Genomic DNA, 23,616 nt, shown 5'->3' on the forward strand with positions numbered 1-23,616 from the left:
CTCCCTTTGAGACGTTGTGATATGATGATCTCATGGCATGACAAATAGCACTGGTGAGACTGGTTTGAGGAAGCTTACACACCGTGCCAGTGGTAAAGAGGCTCCCCTGGGGGAGCACACTGATGCACAGGCGAGCCAACGCTCAGTGCCTACTGGCGGATTGTGACTCCTTTACTGTCTCATTGCTTAATCATCTAATTGGACAATTTGACACATTTTACCACCAAACACAAACTCAGACTGGCTGCTCTCGATTTCTCTCTCTAGGAGACACAAACACGATAAGGAGAGAAGAACTTGTGCTTTTAATAAAATATTGAGTTGTCAAAAGTTCATAAACATTCACAGAATTTCAAAAGCATGTTATATCCTGTAGTAGTACGTCAAGAAATACAGTTTACAAAAGGTATTTTCCACAAAACAAATACAATTTCTCAGGTACATTCTTCTAAAAGTAACAGGAAATGCCATGTTGTTGTTTGGCACTAACTTGAACACAGTGAGTGCAGGTGAACACAGGTGAACTGTCTCCAGGTACATGTCACATGTTGACACTGAGGTCCCACGGTATATCCTCATCCTCCTCCTGGCCGTCAGGGTCAAATTGGCTCCAGGGAATGTCATTCACCTGACAAAGAAATTCAAAGAAAGGACATTCATTCCTGAGATCAGATTTGATTTAGATTTCATTAATGCTTGCGGTCAACAAGACTGAGTTATGCAGAATACACAATTACATATAATCAGTTACATTAAGTTATAAAGTATACTACTAAAGTTAATATTACATAAAGTTAACACCAGTGATTGTCCAGTAAAGTTACCAATAATTTTAAACTGCACTGGCAATTTTTGTAAATACTACAATGGCCAAAATACATACCGACTAAACATCCCATGTGGGTAGAAAACAATTTAAAGAATACAATGGTAATCTAAAGTGTGGAATAATTACTGTAAGAGAACAGTGTGGTACCTTTATGAGTCCTTCCAGATCCTCGTCTTGTAGGACATTATCTCGCTCCATCCTGCATTCAACTACAACTTTCCCATTACCTGGAAGACATCATTTTTTTGTGATTACATTTTTATTCCCTTATGGCGGAGGATATCCCTGCCCATGCATCTACACATGGAAGACTGAGCTGCAATCTTCATAATGATTCCAATGATTCGCTCACTTAAAGTTCAGGGCCTCGTTTCCCAGAGCCTTCGTAGCGTTAAGATTATCGTTAGAACCATCTTACGATGCATCTTTAGTAGCCGAGGTGTTTCCCAGAGCCTTCGTTAATAACGTTGATCTTAAAAACCTTTGCACATCTATGAGTGATCCAGACCACTCGTAGAGCAGCCAAAGTCCATCGTTAGATGATTTTTTGCCCTTCCGTGCAACTTTATTCACAGAAGACCTCCGCTAAACATAGAATCAAGATGTTTCTTGATCAAGATGGGTATCTATCTAACTGTGAACTACAAAAACAAAGTGGCCAAAGTATTTGCAATTGTTACAAACAAGTGAAACATAAAACAATGCTTCAAATGCAGGTGGTCCTCTGTAGCTCAATTGGCAGAGCACGGCGCTTGTTACGCCAGGGTAGTGGGTTCGATCCCCGGGACCAACCATACGTAAAAATGTATGCGCACATGACTGTAAGTCGCTTTGGATAAAAGCGTCTGCTAAATGGCATATTATATTATTATTATTATAAAATGAAAACCGAGATGACTGCATTAAAAGATAAATAGGCTACATGGGCCAATAAATTGAAATCGTATTGAAATCGTCGAGTTTTATTTTACCACTAGGCTACGGTCTAATTTTTGCCTCAATATGTGTCATGATGTGTGACAAGATGTGCTCAACGATGTGCCCAATCAGCCGTATGGGAAAAAAACTCAAGTGGTGGCGGGAGCTTGGACTGCCGTTTCCACATCTCCCCAATTTAAATGAAGCTTTACTCACCCAGAACCAGCAGCAACACCTTCTCGAAAGCGTCAACGACTGCTTTGTCCCTGGCCCATCTCTGGAGCTTTCCTCTTTTTAGCAGGACAATGTCTGTACCTATGGCCCAAAACAACAGAGAGGCGTTTTAGTGAAAAAAATGCAGAGCGTTATCTAGCATGTGTTGACAGACTAGAGCTTTCACTTTCGTTGCACAATAATTAGTTATTTCATTACAAAGACACAAATCGTATCTTTTGCACTCAATGTGCTCTGTTCCGAGAATAACACAGACATTTTAAAAGGTAATTAGAGATCAACACCTTTATGTCAACAAACCCTGAGATGGGCAAAAGTATACGTAAATTATTTTGTCTATATTCTGTCAATATACAGTGGGGGGAAAAAAGTATTTAGTCAGCCACCAATTGTGCAAGTTCTCCCACTTAAAAAGATGAGAGGCCTGTAATTTTCATCATAGGTACACGTCAACTATGACAGACAAATTGAGAAAAAAAATCCAGAAAATCACATTGTAGGATTTTTAATGAATTTATTTGGAAAATAAGTATTTGGTCAATAACAAAAGTTTCTCAATACTTTGTTATATACCCTTTGTTGGCAATGACACAGGTCAAACGTTTTCTGTAAGTCTTCACAAGGTTTTCACACACTGTTGCTGGTGTTTTGGCCCATTCCTCCATGCAGATCTCCTCTAGAGCAGTGATGTTTTGGGGCTGTCGCTGGGCAACACAGACTTTCAACTCCCTCCAAAGATTTTCTATGGGGTTGAGATCTGGAGACTGGCTAGGCCACTCCAGGACCTTGAAATGCTTCTTACTAAGCCACTCCTTCGTTGCCCGGGCGGTGTGTTTGGGATCATTGTCATGCTGAAAGACCCAGCCACGTTTCATCTTCAATGCCCTTGCTGATGGAAGGAGGTTTTCACTCAAAATCTCATGATACATGGCCCCATTTATTCTTTCCTTTACATGGATCAGTCGTCCTGGTCCCTTTGCAGAAAAACAGCCCCAAAGCATGATGCTTCCACCCCCATGCTTCACAGTAGGTATGGTGTTCTTTGGATGCAACTCAGCATTCTTTGTCCTCCAAACATGACGAGTTGAGTTTTTACCAAAAAGTTATATTTTGGTTTCATCTGACCATATGACATTCTCCCAATCCTCTTCTGGATCATCCAAATGCACTCTAGCAAACTTCAGACAGGCCTGGACATGTACTGGCTTAAGCAGGGGGACACGTCTGGCACTGCAGGATTTGAGTCCCTGGCGGCGTAGTGTGTTACTGATGGTAGGCTTTGTTACTTTGGTCCCAGCTCTCTGCAGGTCATTCACTAGGTCCCCCCGTGTGGTTCTGGGATTTTTGCTCAACGTTCTTGTGATCATTTTGACCCCACAGGGTGAGATCTTGCGTGAGCCCCAGATCGAGGGAGATTATCAGTGGTTTTGTATGTCTTCCATTTCCTAATTATTGCTCCCACAGTTGATTTCTTCAAACCAAGCTGCTTACCTATTGCAGATTCAGTCTTCCCAGCCTGGTGCAGGTCTACAATTTTGTTTCTGGTGTCCTTTGACAGCTCTTTGGTCTTGGCCATAGTGGAGTTTGGAGTGTGACTGTTTGAGGTTGTGGACAGGTGTCTTTTATACTGATAACAAGTTCAAACAGGTGCTATTAATACAGGTAACGAGTGGAGGACAGAGGAGCCTCTTAAAGAAGAAGTTACAGGTCTGTGAGAGCCAGAAATCTTGCTTGTTTGTATGTGACCAAATACTTATTTTCCACCATAATTTGCAAATAAATTCATTAAAAATCCTACAATGTGATTTCCTGGATTTTTTTTTCTCAATTTGTCTGTCATAGTTGACGTATACCTATGATGAAAATTACAGGCCTCTCTCATCTTTTTAAGTGGGAGAACTTGCACAATTGGTGGCTGACTAAATACTTTTCCCCCCACTGTATTCTGTTTATTATAAGGCCCTGTCACCACCATTTCACAAGGTCAAATTCCTGTACTTCGCAAATAAAGGTGATTCTCATTCAGATTCTTTCTGAAACACAACCTTCACATAGGCACTGTGGCTGTTCTGCTGAATCTCACCGGTGCCCTCCACGGTCTCCTCTGCCACTCCGACGCCTCGACAGCTAAGGCCATGCTGTGGGAAGGTGACCTCCATGATGCAGCCGTACTTCAGGGTAATCTCCTGAGGGTCACCAGGTGTGGTGGACAACCTGCCGGCATTGTCACAGTTGGAGATGTCCTTCAGCTGTCCAGAGAAAGGAAGGTTTCATTATATTACATATTGTCATTGTCTGAGGAAAACCTTGTAACTACATTTTTGCCAATTGTCATATATATAAAAAAAGTTCTCATTTATTGAAAGCAGTAACTCCCCTCAATGTCCTCTGAATATTTTATGACTCTAGGACCAAGAAAATATATTCAAAATAGCTTCTGAAGTTTCATAATTGTATGTTCGTTAACAGGAAAGTATGGTCATTTTTTCAAATGTTCTGAAAAGTTTCTGTTTTGGATATATGAGGTTTTCATCATACAGCGACGGTATACGACATGGTCCATATTCTCTACAGCAGAAATGGATTGACTTCAACATTTGGGACTGAAGATGTGTTACTTTAAAGTCTGACAACCTATCATCTGCTTGTGTTGTCAATCTTTTAATGTCTTTAGAAATACTTTAGGTCATTGCTCACACAAAGCTAACTAGCTATCGATTTCACATCGGCTGCACCCACCTAACCAAACAAATACTGTATCTGTTGTATCATCCTGTAACATACAGGCAAATATATTAGTATTGGAACATAAAAGAGACACATTTTGGGGCATTGCTGCTTCTTACTGTAACAATGTGGGTGCTCCATCCATTAAATCCCAGGTAGTGATTGGCCAAGTCCTGACACTTGCTATGGCTCAGTGGCTTGGAGTTGTGAAGGAAGTTTGGGTACTGCTTTGTGCTCAGCTTTACCTGGAGAACAGACAGAGAATGTACAATCAGTTCTAAATGTCAATCATTACAATGGTTATGACTTCATGGTGAACAGTGTTTTGGGCAGAAAGTGCAGCAGAGCAGAGACTACCAGCAAGAGGCCGGTCTACAAATCATCATTGAGTGGAAAGACATTGCCATCTACTGGTCAAGGTCTGGTATTAGTTATTGGTCAAGTGTTACTGTGAAGGTTCACAGCAGCTATGAGAAAAAGACTACTCTTGGGGCCTCGAAGTTGTTTTAAATGGGGAAAAGTGTTTGGTTGAAAATATATACACGTCATGTCACATAAGCAATGATCTTATGAAATAATACAATTATAATACAATCAATTTGGAGAGTATTTTGATATCTCTTTGGAATTGATGTTTGTAAGTACATATGAGAACTGCAAGCACTAAATTGTACAATAGAGTACCACCGTACGAGTCATAATACCCATAAAACCTAGCAGTCAACAAGGAAATGGATCTAAATCGTTTTTCCACCTGGATAAGAGCGTCTGCTAAATGACTAAAATGTAAATGTAAAAATGTTTCCCGTAGGAGATTTTAGAAACACTTCAAATAAGGGCTGTGTTTCGTGTAGGCTTACTCTGGCGGGATGATTTGATAACCGTGTAAATCTCTCTAGAACAAGGTGACTTTTATCAATATATTCGCCTGTATTTAACCCCCAAAAATGAAACGCTAATTAGCTGCTCATGTGGCTATCATAAAGAACTACAAATTATCTGGACGAGACTGACGAATCAAGGCAAAGGTAAGAATCTCTGGATTAAATATATCATGTTAATTAAATGTATTAATGAATAAATTGGCTAAGTTTTTGTGCAAGTTATAAATTGACACAATACCTGTTAGCATAGGTGGCAGGTAGAGATTTGTGCAGGAGCTTGCAGGGATTTGTAGTTTTGCATGATGTTTACTTTGATGCTAATTAGCGTTTTCAAATCTGAGAGTAAATAGAGCCTAATATATTGATAAAAGTCACCTTGTCCGAGAGAGTTTTACATGGTTATCAAAACGTCACGCCAAGGTAAGCCTACACGAAACACAGCCCTTATTTTAAGTGTCTCTAAAATCCCCTATGGGATAAAATGAATGGTGAAAAAACCATTGGAACCATTTTCCTGTTTGACCGCTAGGTTTTATGGGTATTATGACACCTCCACTGTGGGGCTCTATAGCTTGTAATATTTGAGTAAGTTTCTCTCTGAAAAGTTCCCTTACCTTCAAAGGAGAGTTCTGGAAAAAGCCTCTTCCGTGTGTGGCTCTCTGTGCTTTAGATGCCTGGGCTGCGGAGAAGTACTTGACTAGGGCATAGAACCCTGGCTCGACCACGGCAGCATTGGGACACACCTTCACCAGATACAGCGGTCCAAACTTACAGAAGATGTTCCAGATGGATTCCTTTAAAAGAACACAGTATAGAATTTCAATTAATGGCAGTGACAATCACTTATTAGCCTACTTTAGATAGGCTGGTGGGTAGGAGCGTTGGGCCAGTAACCGAAAGGTTGCTGGATCGAATCCCCGAGCTGACAAGGTACAAATCTGTAGTTATTTTACATTACATTTAACATTTACATTTAAGTCATTTAGCAGACGCTCTTATCCAGAGCGACTTACAGTTAGTGAATACATCTTTTTTTTTTTTATACTGGCCCCCCGTGGGAATCGAACCCACAACCCTGGCGTTGCAAACGCCATGCTCTATCAACTGAGCTACATCCCTGCCGGCCATTCCCTCCCCGACCCTGGACGACGCTGGGCCAATTGTGCGCCGCCCATGAGTCTCCCGGTCGCGGCCGGCTGCGACAGAGCCTGGATTCGAACCAGGATCTCTAGTGGCACAGTTAGCACTGCGATGCAGTGCCTTAGACCACTGCGCCACTCAGGAGCCCCTGACCACTCAGTTATGCCCCTGAGCAAGGCAGTTAACCCACTGTTCCCCGGGCGCCAATGACGTGGATGTCGATTAAGGCAGCCCCCCGCATCTCTCTGATTCAGAGGGGTTGGGTTAAATGTGGAAGACACAATTCAGTTGTACAACTGACTAGGTATCCCCCTTTCCCTTTATACCTTGCTCTCCTATCAAAGATTCCGTATCAAAGTTGCATTAGTGTTCTGCAAGTTAATTGTAAAATGTAGATGTGTCCAAAACAAAGTCATATAAAGGGCCTATACTATTAGATTGCTTTAATGTCATTGCATGTAATGATGAATGATGATGACAAAGAAAATAGTCTCACTAGTTTTTCTGAATTAAGTGTGGCGATTCTCAAACGTCATTAACTAAGCCAGATAACTACTGTATTAATCACATAGCTAACTACTGTATTAGTCGCAAACAATTCATCAATGAGACTTACGTAAATAAAAGCTTCTGAAAATATAGGTTGAATATTCCAGACAAACAGTGTTTTGTTATTTTCAATGGGTACCCTGAACTCTATTACGTCCACCTCGACCTCCATTGCAGTAGTGAATTCTGGCTAGAGCAACATTATTGTTGTAGGCTACTACTCTGCTCCGCCAACAGTGTTGCACGAAATGGTTTCAATGTTGATGTTAATGTCCCCCTAGTCAAGTCTTTTCTGGAGGATATTATGAATCAATCTATCGCAGAATCTTTGATATCACGTTCATGTTTACGTTGACTTCCGCACAAGAGCCTCTGATTTCCCCGCGCTGAAAACGTCATTCAATACGCAGTAGATTTTCTTCTATGGTATTATGGTGGTCCGCAAACACACGTTAGAGGTGCATGCCGCCACCTACTGTATGGGGTGAAAACTGGGCAACTTCAATGCAGCAAAAGAAAGGTTTAAAAAAAAAAACTCATATTATTCCCAAACGTTTTTACTAAAACAAACATCAATGTACTATTTCAGTCAGTTTCAAATGTCTACTCAGATCCCTACACAGGCTCTGGGGCCTGAGAGGGAGGAGTATCTTCCGACAGTATTCCCTGCAATGTTTCAGCCGTGAAGTCCTGTAGATCCAATAACCTTTTTGCCGCTCTACATAGGAGACCTGCTTGACAGCCCTGAGCCTCGCTACTTTGACCTCCTTCACCCTAACAGGGCACTCAGGAAACTCTGGAAAATGCTTCCCATCACAATTGCAGCACCGTGCATCCTCAGACTCTTCAAAACGTATTGTAGCGACCCGCACAGACAGCTGTGTGTTATGTGTTAGGCTAGTAGATGGTTGTGTTGTACCTACCAGTACCCAGTGTTCGCGGGGTCCGACATGTCAATCAACCTGCTATCTGCCAATCACGGGAATGCCTGGAATGTTCTGATGCCGGGCATCCTGGCGGTTGGCGGAGTGGCGTGGAGGGGGGTTGGGCAGGGGGATGGAGCATTGGAAGTTAAGACCAGGTTTAGCCTTTGTTCTCTCTCTTTTTACGTCTGGGCTTCACAAGAGAAGGTCGCGATTGTCTTGTGGGTTATCTTTCATTTATTTGGCGTGGGCTACGGCCAAACAGTAGCCTGTGTAAAGTTGGTTTAATAAACCGTCCATTCGTAAACTCAATCCTCTGTCTGGACAGTTGTTCTTTTATGATCTAGTCAGGTCATTACATTGGTGTCAGAAGTAAAAACGTTGATAAAAGTTAGCCAGCTAGCTAGCTGACTTCTGTGGCTAGCTACCGTAGGTGAGAACGGGGGTTGAAGATGCTTCGAGGGAATCCGAAAGTGAAGGTGGAGGTAGGGGACGATTATGGCCAAGGAGGTGCGTGTGCATGGATGTCGGGGGTTCTGGCTGAGGAGATCGCCAGGGCATCGGAGCCCAGAGGCCGCTTGAGGGAGGACGTTAGAGTGATGGCGGCTGAAGCGGGCATGAGTGCTTCGTCGACTGTGTTTCGCGCGGATTCTGGTGGGCGGACCAAAGGGGTGACGTCGACGCGGCGGGACGAGGAATCTGGGGCTCAGGATGTAAACAAACATGGCGGCGCCCAGTTCCCGGCTGCGTCCGTATCCGTTAAGACCCCGAAGTATTCCGGTAAGGCGGATTGGGAAGCTTTTCATGCTCAGTTTGAACTGTTAGCTCATTTTAGGGGGTGGTCGGATGAAGATAGGGCACTGCAGTTGGCTTTATGCCTCACGGATGAAGCTCTGGCCTGTTTGATATTGATTAGCCCCGAGGACAGACGTGATTATGGTGCTTTAGTGGGAGCACTGAGGAGGCGCTATGGACAGTGTGTACAGCCCGGGCTACTGCGCTCCGAACTGAGTAATAGACGCAGGCAGCCTGGAGAGCCTCTACGGGTGCTAGCTAATGACATTGAGAGCCTCTCTCGGCGGGCATATGCTCACATGCCCCCCTCCGTGCAGAGCGAGCTAGCACGGGACCAGTTCATACAGGCGCTCTCTCCTACGGAGCTGCGCATACAGACCCAGCTGGCTCATCCTGAGTCATTGCAGGTAGCCTTGGAGATGGCTTTGGAGAGGGAGCTGGTGTGGGCTGGGGCTTCAGCTGGGGCTTTGGTGGGGGTGCAGGGAGACAGACCCTCTGTGCGAGCTGGGGGGCAGAGCAGCCCGGAGCCGGAAAAGCCTGCATGGGTGGCTGAAATGACAGAACTCATTCGTGCTGTGTCGCTACAGGCGGCACGAAACACACGCCCTGGTCCCAGGGTCTGCTGGGGTTGTGGCCAGCCAGGCCATCTGCGCCGAGATTGCCCCATGTCCCCCAGAGCTCAGGGAAACGGCTCGGGGTCCGCATAGACCGGGTAGTGCGGACCCCTGGCTTTCTATCCCAACCACCATCTTCTTCAGGAGGAGCCCACCGGCACAGACGGGGAAGCAAGGCTCCACTTCCCCCAGAAGCAGACGAGGGTAAGCGGATGGAGCCTGTTGTTGTGGTGGGCCGGACCTGTGTTGGGGACTTTTGTCATGTCCCTGTCACTGTGGAGGGGGTGCCCTGCTCCGCCCTGGTGGACACTGGGTCCACAGTAACCCTGGTGAGGCCAGATATTGTGCCAGGTTGGACTCAGTGTGAGCCTACAACTGTGCAGCTCCGCACAGTCACAGGTGAGCTGGCACCCATGAAAGGGAAGGGAATAATGACTCTGACAGTAGGGGGCAGGACTGTGCGTCATCCTGTGTGGGTGGCGGCTGTGCAGGACCCTTGTATCCTGGGGTTGGACTTTCTTAGGAGCACAGGCTGCCAGTTTGACCTAAATAGGGGCACACTGAGCTTCCAGGGAGGGCCGGAGGTCACCATGGCCCCTAATGTCACATTCACTCAACCCAACAAACCCTTTACTCCAACAGTTAAAGCAGCAGAGACTCATGGCTGCCCCCCCTCCCCCACATCTGGGTGTGACTTTTCCCCAGCCCCCCTGTCACCTACGGCGTTGCGTTACATTCCCCCAGCTACCTCCACGACACAGTCCTCTGTGAGCCCGGGCCGCGCCCCCCCAGCCCAGCTACCCCAGATGGGAGGGGAGAGGACACTGTCTGCAGTGAGGGAGATATGGGGGAGGAACTGTGTTGGTCTTGACCCCGAGCAGCAGGAACGGTTGAGGCAGTTTCTGTTTGAATTCAGAGACAGCTTTGCGCTGAGTGAGGAAGAGGTGGGTCAGACTCATCTGGTGCAGCATGAGATCGACACAGGTGATGCTCGACCTATCAAGATGCGTCCCCGCCGTATCCCGCTGGCACGCCAGGAGGCGGCAGACAAGGCTGTGTTGGAGATGCAGCGGGCAGACTTCATTGAGCCCTCAGACAGCCCCTGGGCGGCGCCAGTCGTCATGGTTCCGAAGAAGGGGGGCAAGCTGAGGTTCTGTGCGGACTACAGGCGGCTGAATGAGGTAACCAGGAAGGACTCATATACCATACCACGTATCGATGAGTCGCTGGACCTGGTTAGGGGGTCCTCCTGGTTCTCCTCACTAGACCTCCGCAGTGGCTACTGGCAGGTGCCCCTCTCCCCAGAGGCCAGAGCCAAAACTGCGTTCTCCACTAACAGAGGACACTGGCAGTTCAAGGTCCTGTGCTTTGGCCTGTGCAACGCTCCAGCTACTTTTGAGCGTTTGATGGACAGGGTGCTGGATGGCATCCCCCGACAGCAGTGTCTGGTATACCTCGATGACATCCTGGCCCATGGCAGCTCCTTCCAGTCAGCCCTGGGGGCGCTACGGTGTGTGCTGGAGAGGGTGGCTGCCGCAGGTCTGAAGCTCCACCCCGAGAAGTGCCACTTCATGAGGAGAGAGGTGTCCTTCTTGGGCCACCGAGTGGGGAAGGAGGGGATCAGCACCATGGAGGACAAGGTAGCGGCTGTCAGAGACTGGCCCACCCCCACCGACCAGCGTCAGCTGAAGAGCTTCCTGGGCCTGGCCTCGTACTACAGGAGGTTTGTACGGGGCTTCTCAAGCGTTGCTGCTCCACTGAACCGCCTGCTGCCGAAGGACAAGGCTTTCACTTGGACAGTGGAGTGTGAGGAGGCGTTCAACACCCTCAAACGTGCACTGATCGGGGCCCCCGTGCTCGCCCCCCCTGACCTCACATTGCCCTTTATCCTGGACACAGACGCGAGCAAGGTGGGCATGGGTGGGGTGCTGGCCCAGGTGGGGCCAGAGGGGGAGAGAGCGGTGGCGTACTTCAGCAAAACATTTGACAAACATGAGCGCCGCTACTGTGTCACCCGGCGGGAGCTCTTGGCTGTTGTGGCTTCCGTCAAACACTTTAAGTACTACCTGGGTGGTCTGCCCTTTACTGTAAGGACTGACCACTCTGCTCTCCAGTGGCTCATGTCTTTCAGAGAGCCAGAGGGGCAGGTGGCACGCTGGTTGGAGGAGCTTCAGCCGTATGACTTCACGGTGGTGCACAGGGCAGGGGCACGCCACTCCAACGCCGACGCCATGTCCCGTCGGCCCTGTACTGCAGACGGCTGCCGCCACTGTGAACGGAGAGAGGGACGGGAGAGAGAGCTGTGTGCAGAGGAGGGGGTCTGTGCCACAGTGTGTCGGGCGAGCGGGCCTGTCTGCTGTGAGCTGCAGACTGTCGACGTGGCTGAATGGGGGCAGCAGCAGGGACGGGACACAGACCTACAGCCAGTGCTACAGTGGGTAGAGGCGCAGGTGAGGCCACCATGGGAAGAGGTGACAGCGCTCTCACTCGCGACCAAAGGGTTGTGGTCAAAGTTTGAGCGACTGCGGCTGGCTGATGGCGTGTTACAGCGGGCATGGAAGGAGTCAGCTACGGGGGAGGAGAGGTGGCAGGTGGTGGTCCCAAAAGCATTGCGGGAGGCTGTGCTCCAGAGTACTCATGGGGGGGTGGGGACTGGACACTTTGGGGTCACAAAAACACTGCGCCGCCTCCGTCAGGGCTTTTACTGGGGGCAGCACAAGAGGGATGTGGAAGACTTTTGCCGCCGCTGTGACAACTGCACAGCGAGAAAGGGCCCCCCAGGCCGCTCTCATGCTCAGCTCCAACAGTTCCCAGTGGGGGCTCCCATGGAGAGGGTGGGAGTGGATGTAGTTGGGCCGTTCCCCACCACAGACAGTGGAAACCGCTGGGTGCTCACGGCCATGGACTATTTCACAAAATGGCCCGAGGCCTATGCTCTGCCTGACCAGGAGGCAGAGACCATCGTCGACGCCCTGACAGCGGGGATGTTCAGCAGGTTTGGAGCTGCAGAGTCCATCCACAGCGACCAAGGCAGAAACTTTGAGTCCCGTGTGTTCGCCACCATGTGTGAGAGGCTGGGTATGCACAAGACCCGCACTACTCCTCTCCATCCTCAAAGTGATGGCCTTGTGGAGCGCTTCAACAAAACGCTTGGACAGCAGCTGGCCATCGTCTCTTCCAAACACCAGCGTGACTGGGACAAGCACCTGCCTATGGTCCTCATGGCATGCCGCTCCGCTGTCCAAGACTCCACCTCCTGCACGCCTGCCCTCCTCATGCTGGGGAGAGAGATCCGTACCCCTGCGGAGATGGCGTTTGGTCGGCCCCTGGATAGCCCTCATGTTTCCCCGGGGCCGGAGTATGCCCGGAGACTCCAGGACCGCCTGGAGACAGCCCACACCTTCGCCAGAGAGCAGCTGCTGAATGCAGGTGTGAGGCAGAAGAGGAACTATGACGTGCACACCCGGGGAAGGCACTTTGTGGCTGGGGAGCTGGTCTGGGTCTACAGCCCGCTAAGGAAAAAAGGCAGATGCCCCAAGTTGGACAGTCACTGGGTGGGACCCTGCAGTGTCCTGGAGAGGGTAGGGGAGGTTGTTTACCGGGTGCAGCTTCCTCCCAGGGGGAGAAAGGTGACACTGCACCGGGACAGGTTAGCCCCATATAGAGGGGCCTCTTCTCCCCAAACCCCAGGAACCCCCACAATTCCCCTCTCTGGCAATGACATTCTCCAGGCACCCACCCCCAGGTGCCGCAGACAAGGCTCCAGACAGCCCACTCCCCCTGTGTCACCGCGTGGTTCCCCAGAGCCACGGACTGTATTACCCGTTCCCGCTTCCTTGTCCCCCATGTCCTTGCCTTCATCCCCTGGTTCCCAGAGGGGCACTCTGCGGCCATCACAGCCACGCAGGCAAAGGAGACCTCCGGGTCGCTTCAGAGACTTTGTTTGTTCCCTCGGGGACGAGGGACTTTGTGGTGGGGGGGCTGTGTAGCGACCCGCACAGACAGCTGTGTGTTATGTGTTAGGCTAGTAGATGGTTGTGTTGTACCTACCAGTACCCAGTGTTCGCGGGGTCCGACATGTCAATCAACCTGCTATCTGCCAATCACGGGAATGCCTGGAATGTTCTGATGCCGGGCATCCTGGCGGTTGGCGGAGTGGCGTGGAGGGGGGTTGGGCAGGGGGATGGAGCATTGGAAGTTAAGACCAGGTTTAGCCTTTGTTCTCTCTCTTTTTACGTCTGGGCTTCACAAGAGAAGGTCGCGATTGGCTTGTGGGTTATCTTTCATTTATTTGGCGTGGGCTACGGCCAAACAGTAGCCTGTGTAAAGTTGGTTTAATAAACCGTCCATTCGTAAACTCAATCCTCTGTCTGGACAGTTGTTCTTTTATGATCTAGTCAGGTCATTACAGTATATTCCGTCTGCAAATACTTGATACGTGGCCAAACCTTTTACATGCATGACATTGCAGTGACTTTTGTACATACACTCGCACTGCATATCTCATATATCCCAGCTTTACATGGGTCAGGAGAGACTTCATCGAACAGACAGGTTTTCCTCCTTCTTTCCATTCACAAAAAAGGTTGAGCGACGTGGCCCAACTATTCCCGCCATGTTGTCCCTAAACCATGAAGCCTCGCTATCCAGAGAGATGACACCTTTCTTCAGTGCCCTACTCTGAAAAACACAACTCTCCACTTCGTACGTTGACAGTTTATAGAGCCATAGAACTTTCTCTTTTTGCTCTTTCGATAAGCGTGAAATCACCATCATACCGCTCCTGGTCACTCTGACTCCACCTTTCTCAATTCGTCCTTCACCATCTTCGTAATAGCAAACAAATAAACATCCTTATTCTTCTACTTCAGCCAGAAACTGCTGTTCATTTCCAGCTTTAGCTCTTTTAGCTCCATTCTTCTTTATTACCGTAGTCCAGTCATTCTTACCATCTTTACTCGCACCAACAGAACCAAACATTGCATCCGCTTCCGCCATTGCACAATCTGCCACCACCGGGCCAGATTAAAATTCGTCCATCCACCTTCCATATTCCTCCACTTCGGAAACCATCATCCTTCTCGTCCTCTCGTTGTATCTATCTATCCAGTGTCTCCATTCCATCCAATATTGTCCTCACTTGGCACAACCAACAAGATAGTTCGACCACCGAACAGTTGATATGGCTGTAAATGTCACTGAAAAACAACAGCTTACTAATTTAAGAATTTGACAAAGCTCTTACTTTACTCCTGCAGTAGATTTTCTGTACGCAATAAAACCAATGAGCTCGAGCACGGGGCAATGCTTACAGCTGTGTAACCAATGAAATTGCAAGTGCTGGGACACACCTTCATCTGGTTAAAGTTTGTTGGGGTCGCCCATACTCGAAGACCAGAGAAAAGTAAAATAATAATAGTAATCTAATCGTTTTAGCTCACCATTGAAGTCCCTTCACCAGAACCACAATTTATTCAATATATTCAGACAGGTTGGTAGGCTAATTGTCTGTTGGCAACCAGGTAAAATGTTCCTGAGGTAAAAATGATAACATTAGTGTCACATTCTATTTCCCGCCCCCTGGCTTTGCAATTGGACTTGCTCGGGCCTTGCAGGGGAGCCTCGCGAAACTGCCGTATGCCACTGGTCATGGCATTTACATTAATGATGAATGATAAATTATAACACAGCTACTAGTACTGAAGGTACATTCATAGATTGAGTTATGGTGGGAGCACCTGCAGCAGACCCACGTTTGGAAAGTCTGTTCATTAATATGTTCTGTTAAGTTGCGTCAATTCAAATCTGGTATTGGAACAAAAGAGGTCAACACGACTTCTAAGATATACTAGTATTTTAATTAATGCAAACACTTGAATGGTAAATATGATGTTCGTATATACGGGTCCACTGAAAAACCACACAGGGCAGTCAGAGAACTGGTCCATTGTTATAAGTTCTTCTTTAAATACTCTGACAGAGATAGTTCCCGCTCCCTGCTGGCCTATCAGAGTAGAGACTGAGCGTGGTTTAGACTTACTCAGCCTATCGTTGGCGCACAGGCTGGTCCCAGTCCCTTGGCGCTTCACTGTTGCCAGGTGTTGATTGTTTTGCAACTTGTCCAAAGAGTCAGCACTTTTGCAGTACACATGTCCTTGAGCGGTCTAACAAAGAGGCAGTGTGTGTGTATGTGAGACACAAGTCTGTCTCGGCCTACCCCCTAATGGTTCCTCACATTAATCACAGCTAATCTATATCAGTACAGCACAAACCTATTATGTTTAATCATTAATGTATTCTTTCTAAGCTAGGCATCACATCTACATTTACATTTACATTTACATTTACATCGAGTTATAAGAAAATAGATTTCTCACAGTTCCTTTGGATATATTTTCTCAAATTCCGCGCTATATAACAACCAACCCTACGGACAATCGGCAGAGAAAGTTCAAATTGAGCTTTATTCAACATTCGCGACAGACAGGGGACATATAGGTTTTTGCCAATACAAATGTACGTGACTATGGGCTGGATTCAATCCGTATCGCTGAAGAACCGCGTAACATTTTAAAGGTAATTTCCGATTGAGCCGACATAGTGAACGCTGTCTCCGCAAACGCGGGAACATTGCCTTTACATTTCAATGGAGTGTCTGCGATATGGTTGTCCATAGGAATGTCGGGGCTAGGAACTTGTCAAAAATGTTGATTTGAAAGATAATAAATAGTAGCCAAAAGATCATGTACTGCAGAGAACAACAGCTTTATTGAACAACTCATCACTATTAGTTTCAAACAATAAGATTAAGGAATGAAAATACTCTAAAATATATTATCAATCCGTGTACATACCAAAAGCTTGGAGCGCTACAAGTTCCCATTTCATCCCTAAATATTAATTTATGCATAAACAGCAGCACCACCTAGAATCATATATCTAACTAAGAAATGTAATTTACTTTTCTATAAATGTACTAATCTAAAATGTCCATGAATCAATGGTATCTCAGAGTAATAGTGTGAATATAGAAAGTGCTGTTGTTGATTTCAGAGAACAAAATGCAAATGCCTGAAAACCCCTGGAGTCAGGCTCTGCCAGATCCAAATTAAATCTACTCTAGACTAAAAAGCATGCTTAATGGAGAATCTCAATTGAAAATGCTCTTCAGTGCAGGGCAAGGCCTACTCTGTATCTGGGAAACCAAACCCTGGAGACAGGCTCTTGCTGGCTGCCTCTCCAACCAACGTCTACAGAGTGCAGTTGGCCTCCAGAGACTTCCTGCACTTGGCAACGGTCAGGTAGGTCTCGACCTTGGGGAAAAAAAAGAATGAGGTTATAATTGACGCATTTTAATGTCAATATTCTAGGCCTTTCTCAAGACTTTATAGACTTTATAATAGAGAACACAAAACATCTATGCACTGTAGAAAATATAGGAAGGCACATGCAATTGAAGGCAACATGGTTTTCCACCTTGTGCATGTCCTTCTTGAAGCAGGCCAACAGCTCGTAGTTCCTCCTGACGTTGCCGTTGCCCCCCAGGTTCTGGTAGTAGTTCCCGTAGGGGGGCAGCTGCTGAGAGTCATTGTCATCCAGGCTCAGCATGCCATCCTGGCTCCCCTGTGGGAGACAGAGAGAGATGCATGGTGGGGTGGATGTGTGCATATCAATATTTGTTTATTGGGTCACTCTAAAAGCACACATAGCAAAAGACACATGCATAAATGTCCTTTAATGGTGTGTTACTGATATAGTCACTATTAGTGATGACAGATGAGGTGAGTTACTCCATCACAATGTAAAGCACAGAAATATCTGCTGAGAAGAGGCATACGTAGTCCTACATTATGCTTTCTAACTAGGAAAGCATAGTGGTATTTCACTTTCATGTCAGTGGAAGATAAAAACCACACTGTAAACCCCAATGTGCTGTCATTACTCAAAACCTTTGAGGAAACCCGTTGCACTTAATATACAGAATATGAGTGCAGTTACTTAAAGTGATTTTATAGTCATTACTCAAGCCTATAGAGTCACCCTGTAGAGGGTCCAGATTTGAGTTGTATCAGCTTGACATTTTTTTGTAATGCCCCCACTAAGCTACGTCTCCAATATAATTTCCCAGTGTGCCTTGCCTTTTTGAGTGAATTATAGAGTTACCACCCATGACTGTATTTGTTAGTGACAGAGACATGGTTGTTGTCAAGTGAATTCCTAGGCAAATATTATCATTATATTTAAACTCTTTATAACAATACATTACATATCTCATAAGGCCTTATTTTGAGGCGTAGCTTTACCCTAATACAGTGGCCTGAAACTCATGGTTTTAAGGCCACATCAGGCCTGCAAGTAGGGTTGCAAAATTCTGGTAACTTGTATGTTATTTATCTTTGTGAAAATGTAGAAAAATGTATGTTATTTATCTTTGTGTAGCATAAGATTAATCAATCAATCCCTCAATGTACATGCAAAAACACAAATATGAAAAACAATTCCAAAAAATGTACCTGCAGTAGAGCATGCTGGGTAAAAAATTAATTTGTTATCATAACTTTACAAAATTGAGTTGATGTGACTTCTCATTTAGTTTTGAGCCAGTACCACATAAACATTTTAAGTAATAATGACTTTTCAGTGACTTTGAGTTCAACTTACTAGACGTATTTGAGTTAAAAATGCCTTGGGGTTTACAGTGCACAAAGTGTGGCAACACAAATAGTCATTGTTCTCCCTCCTTTCTTTACCTTGATGAGCAGGTTGATGCCCACTTTGAGGTCACTGAGCTTCTCAGAGATCTGGTTGGAGTTTCTGACCATTAGGCTGTTGGAGATGGTCAGGGTCTGGCTAGGGTACTCCCATGATTCAATCAGGCGGAAAGAGATATGGAGCAGCTTCAGGACCTGTGTGTAGATGTAGAGAAACCCCAGATTATTAGAGAATGAAGTTGAGTTGTATTGTACAGCTTGAGATGCCCTATTTACATGATTGAGCTAAATACCTTTTGGGCTGGTTTCCTGGGCAGAAAAGCACAAAATGGAGAATGGACGTGTAGAGAAACTGGCGATTAGAGAGTGATGGTTTTACTTGCAATGATTGTGATATGTAGTTGTTTTACTTACCTTAGTTGAAGGCACTGAGGTGTAGCAACATTTTAATGCCGATTTTACGTGTAGAATTAAATACTCCCTGTCATGGTTAGATTTAATTTCCACCATGCATGATGCTGTCTCTGCTTATCTAAAGTATATATTTCCCCATGGAGTTTAGACAAATCGTGTTCTGCTTGCCCAATAACTAATGACTAAGTTGTATCGACTGTTCACATTGAGATGGCCTATTATTTCTTTTGGAATCATGCATCATGGAGGAATTAATATTTAAGGTGAATAGCAGAGTGGAACTGTCAAGCTTTTACACTTTTATATGGTTGTAAAGGGCATAACATGGGTAATTGTCTCAGCCAGGTAACTTACTGAACTCTTCTGAGTCTCGTGCTTGTCGATTGGGCTCACGATGGAGTCAGAGTTACAGAAGTCCAGCAGGAATATCTTGTTCAGCTGTCTGCGCTCATCAGGCAACAGGGTGCCTTCCTGCACAAAATCACAAGAAGGGAGAGATATGTTTTAGCCACTAGGCTTGTGTGAAGAGGACACTGTCTACAAGAAGAAGAACAATCTTTGAAACATTATTTGCTATGTCAAAAGTAGATTCAAAAGCTGTCTTACAAAGTCATTGAACATTTTCTGAGCCATTAGGTGGAGATGTTGCACCTGGTTGACTGCGATGTTGAAGAGCCGTTGGTTTTCCATCGCTGCCCCTTGACTCAGAAAACAACTGACCAGTAAAACTGGCATCAGCAGAAACACTAAAAGAGAGATGACAGAAAATAATAAGTGATTAAGAAATGTATAAAACGAGTAAGTCGAATTATGGTGAGATATATTAGTAAGATATTCTCAGCCTTCGTACATCAATAGCCTAGCGGTTAAGAGTGTTGGGCCAGTAACGGAAAGGTTAGTGGTTTGAATCCCTGAGCTGACTAGATGAGAAATCTGTTGAAGTGCCCTTGAGCAAGACACCTAACCCTAATTGCTCCTGTAAGTCACTCTGGATAAGAGTGTCTGCCAAATGACTGAAATGTAAATTTAATAGAACATCACATAGTTAGGTTGTTAAATCAAAAGTGTCAATAGATTATAACCTCATGACAGTACAATACTTGTTCACTCTTTCTGTGCCTTGTTGGCCCCTGTTTCAGTTATTAAATGTTTAAGTTCAATTGTACTTCCCACTGAAAAAAGAAATAGACAGAAAAAGCTGGCTTACCTTGTCCCATTTTTACTCTTAATTGCCAAGGATGATTTCTTAACTTGAAAGTGCGGTGGTCGGTTGAGTATGTTGCCGTTTGTTTGGGGGCACTGTTTTTATAGATGGGGAACATATGTTTTAATGTATCATCAGGAGGAAACATGAGATTTTCTCCCGTTACCATCTTTCATTGATAGGACCTGTTTTTGTATGTGATTGTGGAACAATCAGTATAATGCGTCAAATCAATCATTAATTTTTCCATGACTTCGGGAAGACGTGATGTGTCCTAAAAAACAACTTACTTGATGACTGAAAGAACTAGGGTCAAAACACATGCAACACAAACCTCTGTGGTCTAGGATGTATTGAATGAAAACAAGTTACACACACACACACACACACACACACACACACACACACACACACACTGTAACTTGACGACAACGCCAGCTATTCTGCCATTCCGTTGTGATACTGTAGATAACAGGCATTATTTGACAAGAAATTATTTATATTGCTTCTTTAGTAGCAGCCATATTGTATTGTTTAATGTCAATTGAATGTCCTGTGGCGTTAACACTTATTCAAAGACTTCAAAGTAGACACACAAAGAAGGACCTATCAAGCACTTGAGACGCACATGTTAGAAAGTTTTGTTTTTATTTGTTTAAATTCAGACGGGGTCTAGTTACCATTAACGTACAGTACATACAGTGGGGGAAAAAAAGTATTTAGTCAGCCACCAATTGTGCAAGTTCTCCCACTTAAAAAGATGAGAGAGGCCTGTCATTTTCATCATAGTTACACGTCAACTATGACAGACAAAATGAGAAAAAAAAATCCAGAAAATCACATTGTAGGATTTTTAATGAATTTATTTGCAAATTATGGTGGAAAATAAGTATTTGGTCAATAACAAAAGTTTCTCAATACTTTGTTATATACCCTTTGTTGGCAATGACACAGGTCAAACGTTTTCTGTAAGTCTTCACAAGGTTTTCACACACTGTTGCTGGTATTTTGGCCCATTTCTCCATGCAGATCTCCTCTAGAGCAGTGATGTTTTGGGGCTGTCGCTGGGCAACACGGACTTTCAACTCCCTCCAAAGATGTTCTATGGGGTTGAGATCTGGAGACCGGCTAGGCCACTCCAGGACCTTGAAATGCTTCTTACGAAGCCACTCCTTCGTTGCCCGGCGGTGTGTTTGGGATCATTGTCATGCTGAAAGACCCAGCCACGTTTCATCTTCAATGCCCTTGCTGATGGAAGGAGGTTTTCACTCAAAATCTCATGATACATGGCCCCATTTATTCTTTCCTTTACATGGATCAGTCGTCCTGGTCCCTTTGCAGAAAAACAGCCCCAAAGCATGATGCTTCCACCCCCATGCTTCACAGTAGGTATGGTGTTCTTTGGATGCAACTCAGCATTCTTTGTCCTCCAAACATGACGAGTTGAGTTTTTACCAAAAAGTTATATTTTGGTTTCATCTGACATTCTCCCAATCCTCTTCTGGATCATCCAAATGCACTCTAGCAAACTTCAGATGGGCCTGGACATGTACTGGCTTAAGCAGGGGGACACGTCTGGCACTGCAGGATTTGAGTCCCTGGCGGCGTAGTGTGTTACTGATGGTAGGCTTTGTTACTTTGGTCCCAGCTCTCTGCAGGTCATTCACTAGGTCCCCCCGTGTGGTTCTTGGATTTTTGCTCACCGTTCTTGTGATCATTTTGACACCTCGGGGTGAGATCTTGCGTGGAGCCCCAGATCGAGGGAGATTATCAGTGGTCTTGTATGTCTTCCATTTCCTAATAATTGCTCCCACAGTTGATTTCTTCAAACCAAGCTGCTTACCTATTGCAGATTCAGTCTTCCCAGCCTGGTGCAGGTCTACAATTTTGTTTCTGGTGTCCTTTGACAGCTCTTTGGTCTTGGCCATAGTGGAGTTTGGAGTGTGACTGTTTGAGGTTGTGGACAGGTGTCTTTTATACTGATAACAAGTTCAAACAGGTGCTATTAATACAGGTAACGAGTGGAGGACAGAGGAGCCTCTTAAAGAAGAAGTTACAGGTCTGTGAGAGCCAGAAATCTTGCTTGTTTGTAGGTGACCAAATACTTATTTTCCACCATAATTTGCAAATAAATTCATTAAAAATCCTACAATGTGATTTTCTGGATTTTTTTTCTCAATTTGTCTGTCATAGTTGACGTGTACCTATGATGAAAATTACAGGCCTCTCTCATCTTTTTAAGTGGGAGAACTTGCACAATTGGTGGCTGACTAAATACTTTTTTCCCCCACTGTAAACAGTCACTTGATCAATACCAGTCCATGAAATACCCACTCCTTTTTGTGTGAGATCCTTTGTTATACCTGACGAAGATCCTTTCAGTAATAGAAACATTGTGAATAAGCCTAATAAAGGTATGTGTTGGAGCAAATGTGTAGGACTTCATTGATTGATTGATTGATTGATTTTGGGGTTAAAATCTATATGCCGTTTAAAAAGTACACATCTCAGAGGATAACACATGAATGCTTTCAGCCTAGCAGCATGTGTGCTTGACTACAAAATGCTACTAGCCCAAAGCCTTCCCTTTGTTTGTGCCACACCACCTTACTGTGTGTTGTTTACGCTACACAGGTAGGTGTAGGTGTACGGTGTCATGACACCTATAAAGGTGACCTGGTCAATAGTCATGACAGTAATGAGATCATGGTTGATGTGTGTCAGTGTGGCGTACGGGGGAGTTGACTGGTCCAGTGTGAACATATTCAACATAAGTTGGGAACGAGGTCCATATTCAGCGTTCAGGACACAGAGACGTGCTGAATGTCAGGCTAGGCCCAACGCTGTCCTAATCCTTTCCTGGCGAAAACAGAAATCGATCTGTTAACCTGCATCACTTTGGAAGGGTGGCAGCAAGTGCATTTACTGACCACATTACCTTGTTGAATATGTGGTAGCTGGCTTTCAAAAGAGCATTATACAATGGTTCGTTTCGGCCACGCTACCTGATTGGATCTAGTGATGACTTGTTTTGATAGTACAGCAAATCAAAAATACAGGATGTATAGCATATATCGATAAAGGTGTTATTCCATCAACCAACCTCTCATCATCTGGCCCCATTGTGGGATATGTATTGCCTGTAACAAAATGTCAGAAATCACTCAGAAAGTTAAGTTATTTTTTAGGTTTAGTCATATACTGCATCACAGTGGTTCCTAAATTCTCTTTCCTTTATACCCTTATTGACCCTTATGGAAAATCCACATGAATTTCACGTGATCACGTGATCTTATGTGAAGATAATGTGATAACATGTGACAACATGTAAAGTAACGTGATAACATGAAACTGCACATGTGAAAACATGTTATCACATGTGAAGTGTTCCAAAAACACATTATTTATTTTCCACATGTGAAATCAAGTGTTCTTTCTGTAAGGGCAGCCTCAACCAATTCTCTACATATCCTTATCTTACTCAATCGGCTGTATGGCCTCATTTAAGTTTTAGCATGTTTCAATCGATCTGGAATGAACTGAAAATTATTCTTGAACATTGTTATCAGGCTATAGAAGAAAGATACTCTACATTCCAGAAAATGTCCTGCATGGGTATTGGGTAACTGTTTTGAGCAATACACACATTATTGATGTAAGTCTATAACACAACC

The 23,616-nt window shown here is 45.2% G+C and overlaps 2 protein-coding genes across 2 annotated transcripts; both read right to left on the bottom strand.

The window, feature by feature from the left end:
* Positions 1–286: 286 nt before the first annotated feature.
* rdm1 (RAD52 motif containing 1) lies at positions 287–7,655 on the bottom strand. The gene is made up of 7 exons (XM_084145062.1): positions 7,349–7,655; positions 6,207–6,386; positions 4,828–4,953; positions 4,065–4,230; positions 1,964–2,062; positions 977–1,056; positions 287–628 (listed from the first exon to the last, which is right to left on the bottom strand). The coding sequence occupies exons 1-7, from the start codon at positions 7,451–7,453 to the stop codon at positions 542–544; spliced, it is 843 nt and encodes a 280-aa protein (XP_084001188.1). The 5' UTR covers positions 7,454–7,655; the 3' UTR covers positions 287–541.
* A 9,208-nt stretch (positions 7,656–16,863) lies between these two features.
* On the bottom strand, positions 16,864–19,955 carry LOC311103846 (somatotropin; the record flags this gene model as incomplete). Its single annotated transcript, XM_084145484.1, has 6 exons — positions 16,864–16,926; positions 17,090–17,236; positions 18,364–18,519; positions 19,093–19,209; positions 19,345–19,484; positions 19,946–19,955. 6 exons carry the CDS (start codon positions 19,953–19,955, stop codon positions 16,864–16,866), a joined length of 633 nt encoding a protein of 210 aa, XP_084001610.1.
* Positions 19,956–23,616: the final 3,661 nt, after the last annotated feature.

The sequence above is a fragment of the Coregonus lavaretus genome (assembly GCF_964263955.1).
Source record: "Coregonus lavaretus genome assembly, chromosome: 28".
Taxonomy (NCBI): domain Eukaryota; kingdom Metazoa; phylum Chordata; class Actinopteri; order Salmoniformes; family Salmonidae; genus Coregonus; species Coregonus lavaretus.